Here is a 12875-nt window from a genome sequence, read left to right as displayed (position 1 = left end):
CAGTCATTTGCTCGTTTAACGTGGCTTGGAGTCTCATCCTCGTATCAAGGTCTTTCAGCATACTTAGATCGTATGATTGTGCTTTTCTTTTTCAGCACTGTTTTAAGTTTGACTCGAAATACTCCCACCATAGGAACGTGGTCTGTCTCCAAGTCTGCTCCAGGATAACTCTTGGCAGATGTAAAGCTGTTTCGGAATCTTTTATTTACTAAAATATATAGTCTATTTGATTCCTAATAATTCTCTCGGGTCTGTCTTGAGGGGATTTCCACGTGTACAGCTTGCTTAATTGGAAGAATGTGTGGGGTGACAACTAGTTCTGCGTCTTTTGCGAATTTTCCTAGGAGGTCTCCGATCTCGTTTCTGTCTCCAATTCCAATGTGCTGCAATGTAAAAGAAAGCTTAAGGACTTTATTTTAAATGTGAAGAATTTTAAATTGAACATTAAAATAATGATTATGGTCTAGAAAAGTGAACTGCGTACGTAGAATCCGTTTTTCTTTTGTTGAAAGCTCTTTTGTGTTCTACTGTACGTTTGATAGAAATTTCGCCAGTTTGACCGATGTAAGTTTTTGGACAGTCGCCACATTTAAGTTTGTATACACCACTGTGTAAGTTCTTTTTCTTCTGGAACTTAACTCTGTTGTTCTTAATATATTTTTAAAAATTTAAAGTACCGATATATGGCTGTTCGAGGAGTTTATAACTTTATCGATAGATAAAATACGTTTTTTTTTATTTTGTTCATGTTATTTCCAAAGTTTTACAAACACAACGAATTATATTAACTTGTTAATGTTAAATGGCGCTTTGGATCTATCTAAAATATCTATAAGTCAATATAATTTCTTTATATTCAATATCTTTTGAAAATGGTTTTCGCGTGGAAATCGAAACGTCAAAAACAAATATACAATATTTTTTTTTACAATCAGTTAAGGTTAAATCCCATTTAAATACAATATTTAAGTTAAACATGCCACAAGAAAACAATTTGAGAGCATCTTTAATAATAATTGTCGAATTTTTGTCCGTTACAGAAGTAAATTCAAAAAGAGGAGTTATTGCCCGACATTAAAAATTTTTAAAGGACTTTTTATAGTTGTGATTTAGATGTGTATATTGTTTAAAAAACTAAAACCAAATATTTGTTTTTTTTTCATTAGTGTTTAATATGGATTTCCACTATAAGTAATATTTTTTTGCAGATCCCAAGACCAGGCACGTGATTCAGAGGAAATACAAATCGCCAATGGTATATTATTTTGCTTATTTGTTGGCATAATTTAAATTTGGTGTGATGTGTAACACGGTGTTTAATGTAGTTGCTGTGTTGTAGTTGGTAGACCTAGATCGTAACCTTTTATTATATGTACTAGTTACGATATTGAGTATATCTCAAAATTAATAAGAGATTTCATAATTCTACAGGGTTTAAATCTACAATTTAAAAACAGCTAATAAAAAGAAATCAAAGTTTAAAAAAATTAAAGATAGTGACGTTCACTTATCGTTAAAGTCTAACTTGTTTACCCAACTTTAGATATGTTTATCTCAATTTCAAATTACTTGGTGTATCATCCAGCGATATTTATTATAACTCATACATTACATGCACCATACAAATATTTCTGTGAGATTTCTTAAAAAATATTTTGAAAATACGCACTCTTTGTAAAGGTCTATTAATTACCAAAAATTTTTATTTACGGTATGTTTATCTCCCTTCAACTATTATCTGAACCGTAAAAGTTAAATTAATACATTTTTGGTCAACGGAACTAAGACATTTGTTTTTATAATATTTTAGAGACATAATTGTTAAAAATTGTGACTTTGCGCCCTTTTTGTAAGATCTACTATGTCTATTGCGCATAAACTACAACCTTAAATCAAAATATCTTGTACTTAATGTTTAGATTTCAACTCGCAAATTGTTGTCAAAGTACAAAAAATACTAAAATGTCAAATATAATGAATTTTCAATTACAATTATAGTTTATTCGCATTAAATATATGAAGTAGCATTAAAATACAACAAAGAAATAGCTTCAGAACCATATTTTGTAAGATAATTTCTATAGATTGATGTTAGTGGTCATATTATCCTGGTCTATTCCATAATGTATAGGTCTTTTGCATCTTTCTGCGATCTGGTCAATTTACCTCGTTGAAGATTGGCCTCGTGGTCTTCTGACCTTCTACCATCCCTTGGATTATGAGTCTCTCCTTCTTGTTTATGTTTAACCTCACGACATGTCGAAAATATTTCAATTGTTGTAGATGGATTTTTCCGAGATTCTCTTATAGATCCCTAGTTCTTTTAGAATAGAATTGTTTCTTCTAGGAGTTCATGAAGTTCGTAACTTTCTTCTAGAGCAGAACATTTCAGGCCTTTATTTTTCTCATTTTTGACTGCTTTACTGTCTAAGATTTCATTCATGTGTCAGTACTGTAAATATTATGAAGTTAACCAATCTTATTTTTAGAGTTCTTGAAACATTGGGCTCTTTCCTTGTTTAGATCATTCTTCTGATAGCAATCTTGCCTAGATGACATCTACGTTCTATCTCCTCGTGGAACGTCCATGCTTTTGTAATATATTTACTGATCCAAGATACAAGAATATGTTTACCACATCAAACCGGCCATTTTTATTTATATGTAGATGGCTGTTGTGTAACCTATCCACTACCATGATTTTTGTCTTTACTATACATAGACAAATTATACGAATGGCCTGACTCCTACTATAAAGCTGCGTTTCCCCAGTGCGACAGAGAAAACTGACGCAAAGCAGTTCCTGCATCTCTTTCTAATTTACCATGATTATCGACCACGTGACCTAAATGATCAATGAGAAGGTCAAATATTCGATAAACCTGGCCCCTTAGAAAGAGATGCGGGAACTGCTTTGCGTCAGTTTTATCGGTCGCACTGGGACAACCCGATTTTATGGCAGCAGTCAGTCTATTTGTATTATATGTCTATGTTACTATATATAATTCCAGAACAGACCTTTTGCTTTAATTTTCAACTAGCCGTATAAGATCAATCAGATCTTCTTCGCTGTTGAGAAGGGCTATATCGTCAGAAAAGCGAATATTGTTTCTTTATTTGCCATTTACTGAGATACCTTTTTCCCATCGTTAAAGCGCTCTCCTCATATGTTCTTCGTAATTATTAAGGAGTTGTGGAAATCGTATACATCCTTGACATCATAATATCACGATTAACTTTCTTGGGAATAATAATGTAGTGGATTTCCCTGCTCTTCTGCATCGCAGTATCACACTAATTCTGCTCTTAGAGCTTCGCTTGTATTAGTCCAATAATAAGCCAGATCAAAATAATTTTGCAAGCGTTTTTAAGCGTTAAGGTTATCTGCCCTCGGCCAGAAATGTTGATCGATCTTCCACTTTAGGATGTCGGATAGGTAGGAATAAAAAGGAATTTGATAGGATAAAGAAGTTGGACTCGCTTGCACCTGGGAAGTGGAGTATAGAAGATAAACAGTAGCCAACATAGGGAAGGGTTGATAATCCCTAAAGTAATCTGTTCTTATCTCTAATTATTAATGTTTAATGGCGGCATTGTAAAATGTTGTATGGGCTACCCCCTCTGCTCTTATTATCGTTCCAAAAAAGTCGCTTCTTCTTTCAAGTTTTCCATATTCTGTTAAGATTCATTTGTCCATTTATTGTCGTCATCTACATTTTTTCGAATAATAATATTTGGCACGTAAGATGCTGTCCCTCTTTTGTATAATTAAATTACTATGTAGTGTGGTCTGGCGATAAGGGGCATATATTGTAAGCCTCGCAACCGGCAGCTTATAATTCAATAACAACTTTAAAAATACTTAAGATTGTGAAGATTAACTCGTCTCCTATACAGTAGTATGGATTCACATTTACAACCTTTTCATTATTTGTATAATTAAAGCTAATTTGATGTTATTTGATGTTTTTAAATTTCTATTATCTATATACTATGGATAATAGTGTAGTGGGATATGTTATTAAGCACCTGTGTTTATACATTTATCACTGTATACTGAACTACAACTTCGTAGAATGCCGTAAATTTTTGAATTGGTCGATCTTAAATATTTCTGTATTGTCTTTAATGATCGAAACATTTTATGTTACTATTTTGGGAGTTTGTTCTCAAAAATTTTGAATATAGACTACTCTATGTTGCAGTTGACTCTTTTTGGACGTATTTATCACTTGATTTCTCTTTCTTCATATCTCAACTAATTTTCTCAATCACATTAGAAATTCGAACATTTTTTACTGAGCGAAATTATAGTTTAGAAGATTGCCTACTGCGTTTTCTACAATATACAGATCAGACAGCTAAAAGGAAAATTCTTTAATAACAGTTAAAGGCACATGCCCCAATTAATGAAAAACCAGAGGAAATAAAAGAGTAGTTCTGCGAATATCTAGAGCAAGCCTACAGAAGATGTCCCATACAATAAAATTGAATTGGGTAACATAAATGCAAGAAGAGCGAGTTTTGCTGCGCACTATAGAAAATCATTGCCTACACAACATTAGTAGCAGTAATGGATTACGACTGATAAACTCAGCAGCAGCACTAAATATGACAGTCCTTAGCACCATATGACAGTCCCTATTTTGAACACAAAAACATACACAAGGTAACTTGGACCTCTCCTAAAGGAAGAACAACAAGTCATATTAATCATATCTTAATAGATTCAAGACATGGAATAGACGTAATAAACAGCAAAAGTTATAGAGGCGCAAACATAGACTCAGATCATTGCCTAGTGATCTCTACATTGAGAGCTGAAATTTCATCAGTAAAGAAAATTAACTGGATAGAAAAAATTTGAATATGCAAAAGCTGAGAGGTGCGACAATTGCAGAATGATGCTCAAAAAACATCACCAACAGGCTAAGGAAACAATATGTACTCATAAAAATATAAGACATATATAAGCTCCTACTGGACCAGAATAAAGAAATACAATAAAGTAACAGCGAAGGATGAAATAGAAACAGAAAATTGTGCCCGTAAAAATCATTGGTTTGATGATGAATGAAAAAATGTACTAAAAAAATGAAGCCTACAAAAAGATACTTAACCGACGAACTAAACCAACTGTAGATAATTTTCTGGCAAAGAGAAGAGAAACAAAAAATACATAAAAGAAAAAAACGAAACCATTTAAATAAGTAAATTAAATATATAGAAAACCTCAACAGAGAGAAAGAATTCAGAGTGTAATATAAAAAAGCTAACATTAACAGAAAATAATTCAAGGCAACCACAAGTCAATGCAGATGTCACAAACCTGTCAAAAGGTGGCGACCTATTCACAACAAGGAAAGATGTATTGGACATATGGGTGAAATACTTTAATCAGGCACTTAATGTAGAGGAGGAAGAAGAAAACCTGAAAGACGTAAGAGATGAGGTAAGTGGAATAGACGAAAGAGAAGAGGAACCATTAACCATTCTTGAAGTTAAAGATGCAGTTAAAAAACTGGGCAGAAATAAATCACCCGGAATATATAATCTCCCAGCTAAATTATATAAAGAAGGTGGCCACGATACCATAGTGTCACTACAGCAGTTCATAAAAGAAATACAGGAGGAGAAGAAATATAAAACGAGATAACTTTGAATGCTCCGACCACAGAGGAATTACGCTTCCAAATGCTGCGTATAAAATTTTTCCACAGTACTATACCACCGTAATGCACCATATGCAGAACGAATAGTGGGAAATGCCAGGCTGGTTTCAGAGGTGGAAAATCGATAATACATCAGGGGTCGTATTTTCGAATTCAATCGAATTTTTTCGTATACGAGTTAACTTGAATGAAAACTTTCGTATACGAATGTAAATGTGTATTTTTGAACGTCCTTCGAAATAATATACATATACGAAAAGAATTCTCACTGGCAACACTGCAAATTCGAACAACCAAAACCCAAATAAAATAAGAAGAATAATTGACAGTTTCACTTAACCTATTTTATGGTGATTTTGTCATCTAAACAATTCGTTTCTTGTACTTTAGCTGAAAGGAGTAAAAAAGGGCATGAAATATGGTGGTTGTGTCGACCGAACCAAAAAAGAGCCATTCAAGCCTATCAACCCCATTGTTAATCTGTACAATTGTTAAAATTGTATATACCAGTCCTTTAGAGGGTTAAGAACGGAATGGTATTCTGTCTCTTCGTTCCGCTTGTATTTCCGCATCTGCAAGGGCATTAATTATATTTTTTCTATTAAAAAATTATTTAAACCAGCTGTGAAAACAAAGTTCAATGTAAACATATTTATACAACAACAAACAAAAACTATTAGCTGAAATATTATCTGACGTACACGGGTCCAGTGACAACTGAAATAACAACAATTACTTTGATCATTGCAACCCTGAGATACATTTTAGAAAAAACGCTGGAATATGGCATATATACTTATCACATATTTTAGACTGCAAAGCAGCCTACGACTCTGTGAATATAAGAGAAATGTTCAAAGCAATGAACGAGCTAGAAGTACCAAATCACTAGGTAAATTTAATAAAACTAACTCTTGAAAAAGTTGAATGTAGAGTACTAATTCAGAGGAAACTGTCTGAACCTTTTAAATTTGTATTTAATGACCTGTCCATCCACCACGGCAAAAATTCTTAGCGCACTAGTTTCTAGTACTCACGAACTTAAGTAAATAAATAAACAGAAAGACGTTTGAGATTTAATTTCATTGCAGGGCTCCTGCTCTCCGCTTATACATATTTCGACCTTATTAGGTCTCTTCAGAGCGACGTATGCAGAAGCTCTGGATTGAAAATATATCTCTTTCGTTATAATACTGAAACTTCTTTTTGATTTATTTATTTACTCAAATTTTTAAGTAATACAAAGTTTAGTGGTGGATCGACAAGTCGTGGAATGCAAATTGTAGATTCCCCTTGTCGGTTAATTAACCAGCTGTCTACGTTGTATATTAAAGAAACGACAGTAGACAATCATCTGAATTTTATTTCCACCAAGTAAGAAATCTTTCGGATTTCTTCTGTGATTGTTACTAGATGACGTTGTAACGTCTATATATTATTATTTTAATAATTTTTCTATTATGACGGTAGTAATTTATTTTTAATCCCGAGCTTCGGCATAAGTCGCTCAGAGGAGACCTAATAAGGTAGAAATACGTATAAGCGGATGGAATGAGTCCTGCATTGAAATTAAATCTCAAACTTATTTTTTGCAAAAAAGACACAATTTTCGAAGGACATTGCACATAACGTTTATTTAATTATATAGTATATAATATGGTAATTAATTAATATTCTCTACTTAAAAATACTGAGTGGCACAAAACATTTTTTTAAATTATATGTTACTTGTCATATAATCTTCTTTAATATACAAACATTACATTGTTACGGCACTAAAACATTAAAATATCAAAAATACTAGATGTCTTAGTTTATTTTCTCAAAACTGTATTAATTTAAGTCTTTTAGAATATTTTAGAAAAAACTTTTGAGGGCGGGGAGGGGATAGGGATTTAGACGTGAACTGTGTATTTATGCTATGATACAACGATTGAAACGTATATAAACAATATGTTATAAATAAGTATAAACATTTACTTAGTTGTGTTTGTCTTTAGATTCATAAAAATCATAAAGCTTATTTTTTTTCATACTATATGTCTTTCTGTTTTGCACGTTTATTTTTTGTTAATGTTTATAGGCTAGCCACATCTTACATAATTTCCACAGGATATTGTCTATTTGCATGGCACAACAACTTGTTGACTATTGTATCACTTCCAGTGCATGAGAACCACAGTGTGGAAGTAAGGAAATTTTGTTTAATGTTATTTTTTTATTTAGTTTTTTTACTATACCAATATATTATTGTATACCATATAATTAGTTGCATATAGATTAGACACTTATGTTTGCTAACAGTTACCTAATATATAATTTTATTAGACTATTATAGATTATAGATTTTTACATCTTATATTTAGCCTTTCTGTACCTAAGATTTGTTGTACATAACTCATAACAAAAAAGTAGAAGCACAAACAAAAATAACAATATACAAAACGCTATGGTGTTGCATAGTACGTGTTCTGTCGCATAGTATGTGTTATGTCGACCTATTCTCCATATCTGCAGAAATAAACAGTATTTATTGTTGACTTGCTTATCTTATTTGGCTGATACCTTAAAAAAGATACTCGGAGAGTGTCTGGTGAAAGACTTGTTATTCACGTAGATGAAAGACTAGTATTTCGGTAGATTTTTTTCAATGGAATGTCTTATATTATTTTAAGTTTTTAAAGTTGCTTACTAAGGTGACATTAAATTGCTAGAAACAAAAATAATGAAATATACTTTTTATCAAGTGTTTCAAGTCAATAAATACAAAAAATACTAAATCTCTTTTAACCTTTCAACGCTCGCGCCCATATTTTTTACATCAAAGCACGCGTGACATATTTTTTTATGTATTTTGAATAAATGTGAGTTATCTCATATTTCTTGAATGTTAATTATAAAACATATAAATTTATTACAAATAATAATTAATTAAAATATTTATTTGTAAATTTTACAATAGAAAAAATTTTAAAATAGAAATTACACTTTTACTTTTTAGTCTAGGTAAACCAATAAATCAATGTACCGGGTGGTCCAATAAGCCGATCTCTCGGCTATATATCAGAATCTATTCATGTTATAATTTTAGGAGAAAAAATTCCTTAGTAAAAGTGGCCAATCAGAAATCGCTGGAAATAACTTTTAAGTTTCTGGGACAACCGCCAGGGGGCGTAACCTGTGAAGAAAACTTTGAAAACCAGTTGTTTGGGAAATATGCCCAATTATACCAAGTGTTAAATAAGTAAACTAGAAAGAGGCCTAAATTCTGCACAAAGTTGTTCAAGTAATTTTTTTTATTTTTTCAAATAAAGAGTGGGGAAGAGTGGGAAAGTATTTGTAGATAAATACCTAAAACTTTGGTTTGAATCAACCGAATTTAACAAAATTAGTGTCATTAGAAAAAGTGTGGATGATTTAATTTACATCTACTATAAAACAATTGCATTTAGTTTTAATTGTCATGGGTAGAGGGTACTTTCGAATAGAAAAAATTTATGTATTTTATTTATTGTAAATTATAATGAAACTGGATTAAATTCGTTATAAAATGGCGCAAACCACATGTTGATAGTTTTTCTAGAACTCGAGATATGAATAAAAACGCATAAACATAAGTAAGTATAGTATTGACTCACCCTGTATTATAAATTAAATTAAAAAATTAGTCAGTAGGTACTTTCAAATTTTTTTATAGCAGAAGAATCATAATGTTGATATCTATTTTGACCATTGTTACTTCATATGATTAAAAATGGTGTTTTCGAAACTAAGTGGGCTACGACAATGAATTTGAGACAAAGAAGTGTTATATTATAATTATTCGAATTGAAGACTGCACTTTTTTCAACTAAAGTTATAGGTATTTATCCACAAATACTTTCCCACTCTCCCCCACCCTTTGTTTGAAAAAATAAAAAAAGTAGGAATTTAGGCCTCTTTTTAGTTCACTTATTTAACACCTGGTATAATTGGGCATATTTCACAAAAAACTGGTTTTAAAATTTTTCTTCACAGGTTACGCCCCCTAGCAGTTAACCCAAAAACTTGAAAGTTATTTCCAGCGATTTCTCTTGGCCACTTACTAAGGAATTTTTCCCCTAAAGTTATAACATGAATAGTTTCTGATATATAGCCGAGAGATCGGCTTATTGGACCACCCGGTACAGTTAAAAACTATCATCCCCACTCTTGGTATTACAGGAATTACACATAATTGTAGTAAGTGGATGTTTTTTGCAAGTAAAAGAATTGCATTTAACGTATTTCATGGATGCCGTTTTCCTTTTTCTTTCCGTGCTACAAGAAGGACAAACTCCACGTTTTGGAAGACGAATTGTTTCCTCGTGTTCATTTTGCAGTTTGTCCATATCTGACTTTCAGAAATGCGCCCACACCTGAGGGTAAATTGGTTAACCGAGCGCTTAAAACAAGGTGATCTTTCATTAGACTCAGCGACAAATTTAAAAAAAAATTCGTCGATCTTTTGAGCAGTTATCGGACATCTATATAAAACTTAAACATTTATTCCGCTTATGATCAATAAATTGTAAATATGTTGTACACATTTTTTTCACCGTATTACCACCCCCCTTACTTGCATTGTAATCCATAATTACTTGTGGTTTTTGACTGTCTGAATGAATTTCGTCATTATCACGTAAAGTTTAAAGCCGAAAACAAAGCAAAAAGACAAAACATTTTAGTAACTTTTTCCTTGTTAGGTAAAAATTAGGCAAGCATTTCTGCCTTATCTCTTTTCAAAGTTCCAACTAAAGTGATTTTTTTGCAGTAAATAATTAGCAAGTGGAACGCTAGTATAGTAGTTATCGGTGGTAATATTTCAATTACTATTTTCTATCGAAGAAACAAGTCTCTTTACAATGTCAGTTGGTGAGTTAGATGTAATCGAAAAAGTCACTAATTGCAGCCAATTTGTCAATTTTGCGGCGCTCAAATCTGGTTGTGCGATCATCAAATCTCAAGCAATTTGGTATAAACAAAAATCGTTGATAACTCATAACACCCCTTGTTACCTCAATTCCTGTTCCGTCGCTTACCAAATTTTTCTGACACTTGCAAAATGCCATTTTTATCTCAATCAAAATCAGCAACCCTAAATACGCCATAAACACGTTTCTGTTTATATTCTTGCATTCTCGTTCTATAGAATATACATGATGTAATCTTATTTCCGCAATATATCTATTAGTGCAGTATATAATATTGTCGACCATGTTAGTGTCTATTATTTTTTAAAAGGTTTCTTGCTCATTATTGATATTTCGGGCTCTATGAGTGACATTAGGCTGCTCTTTTACAATGTTAATTTTTTTGTCTTGATGAAGCTGCCGTTTTTATTTTGTTCCATTTGTAGTTTTATCTTTTGCTACATAATGGTCAGAAAGTGAAGCTGTTACGGATTCTTCGTCGGATAATCCCTCTTCAGACCAACTGTCTACATCTTCTTCTTATTTATACTCTTTAGACCAATCACTATCACTACACACAGTGTGATGTGATTCGTTTTCATTTTTATCCTATAAATGCTCAGCTAAATAAACAATCTTCTCTGTTGACAAAGGACGTTTAGACATTTTCGTGATTTATCTAAAAAAAAAAAAAAATTCAATATAAATATTATTATCATTATTATTATTATTATTTAATTTCTGAACTTAAAATCTGATACAGAATACAAATAAGCGTAATAACATTGTCATAGATCATAATACTTAGATAAATAATAATAGTTACTTCAAAACTCGCGCGCTATAAAATTTATGGAGACCCTTCCTCTTGATTTAAATATCTCACAACAACTAAATTCAGTATCCAACCAATCAAATGTACCTGTCACATCGTACCTAACGAAACATTCCAAAAATAGAAGGGTGTTAGGCAGCAACTAAATTTAGAATAACAGTGGCGTACACTATTTTGATAAATCGTTATAAAATTTCTGTAGGTGCGCGCGCTGAAAGGTTAATATAAAACATTAAGATATATAACAAGTTAAGAGCTGAAAATGTTCTCCACCTAATTGCTGGCAAGGACACAGCCAGTTATGTAACCCTTCCCTAACTTTATTCACAATTTCAGGTGAAATGTTCCTTATTTTCGTTAATGCTCTTTTACTGAAATAATGCAATGAATGCTAATTGAGTGTTTTTCACATTGTGATAAAACTACAGAAAAAAATTCAATGATCCAGTGATCTACCTGGCCAATTCATACCTTTTTGTGTAATATATCTAATGGGAAATATTTTATTTAAATAATATCTACTATAATAATTTAAATTTATTAGCATAAAAATAAACCACTATATTTTATTTCAATCTTGTGGCGATTCTTCCAGGGATCGTATTGCTATGCTCACGCTGTCTATCCATCTGTCCCTATTTTAGATGGTACTTACCTCATTAACGAAGTTTTATAACGTTTTGACTAGATCAGTCCATTGGGTTAACGATGGCCCTCGACGTCTTTTTTGCTCCGGTTATCCTCGGACTACTAGTTTCTCCATATTATCGGCACCTATTGTATGTCGAAAGAATGTTATTATTTTTGAATATATGGAACTGAATTGTTAATCTCGGCAAAAACAGATGTGTTTGTTCTTCTGGCTGTCAAAGCATTCTTCGAAGAAATGTACCAATTTTTTCCTATCTGCTACTCGGATAGGCCACGTCTCAGAGGCATAGCTAAATATTGGGAAAACCAGTTTTCGTACAAGGTTGATCTTAGGGTTTTTGTTAAATGTACGTGTTTTTCATATTTTAGTGAGTTTGGATATAGCGGTTCGTTCCATCTGTACATATCGTCGAATTTCCTGTTCACAGCTTTCATTGTTGTTGACGGTGCTGCCTAAATAAATAAAACTTTCAACTTCTTTACATCCAGTAATGTTCTGAATGTTCATTCTGTTATTGTTGGTTTTATCAAAAATCATTTATCCTTGTATTCCTTGATAACTCTTTGTAGTTTCTTAAGTATCAATCGACTGACTCCCAAAGACATAGTTAGAAACGAACAAATAAGAAGAAGGACAGAGTTCACAAATGTTCTAGAGCGTATAGCATGGTTGAAATAGAACTGGGAGGGTCATGTAGCCATACCTTTTTTAGGCAAAGAAACAATTACTGCGGTTGCTCAGTCACTAGGCATTTAAAGGGATGTCCATATTAGTTGACATAAGTA

The 12875-nt window shown here is 32.1% G+C and overlaps 1 protein-coding gene across 5 annotated transcripts in view; it reads left to right on the top strand.

Moving 5' to 3' along the window:
- Positions 1 to 12875, top strand: part of Rab3-GEF (Rab3 GDP-GTP exchange factor) — a 222944-nt gene that overhangs the window by 192564 nt on the left and 17505 nt on the right. For 4 of the 5 annotated variants that reach the window (XM_072535244.1, XM_072535242.1, XM_072535240.1 and 1 more), the window contains one exon: positions 1209 to 1255. In XM_072535244.1, the coding sequence (XP_072391345.1) occupies positions 1209 to 1255 (47 nt within the window). Of the gene's footprint in view, positions 1 to 1208; positions 1256 to 7755; positions 7862 to 12875 lie in introns of all 5 variants that reach the window. The other variant, XM_072535243.1, reaches the window with a different exon arrangement.

This window comes from Diabrotica undecimpunctata, chromosome 6 (genome assembly GCF_040954645.1).
Source record: "Diabrotica undecimpunctata isolate CICGRU chromosome 6, icDiaUnde3, whole genome shotgun sequence".
NCBI classification, from domain to species: Eukaryota; Metazoa; Arthropoda; class Insecta; order Coleoptera; family Chrysomelidae; genus Diabrotica; species Diabrotica undecimpunctata.
Note: the sequence above shows the minus strand (reverse complement) of the source record. Positions and strands in the feature narration are given on the sequence as shown.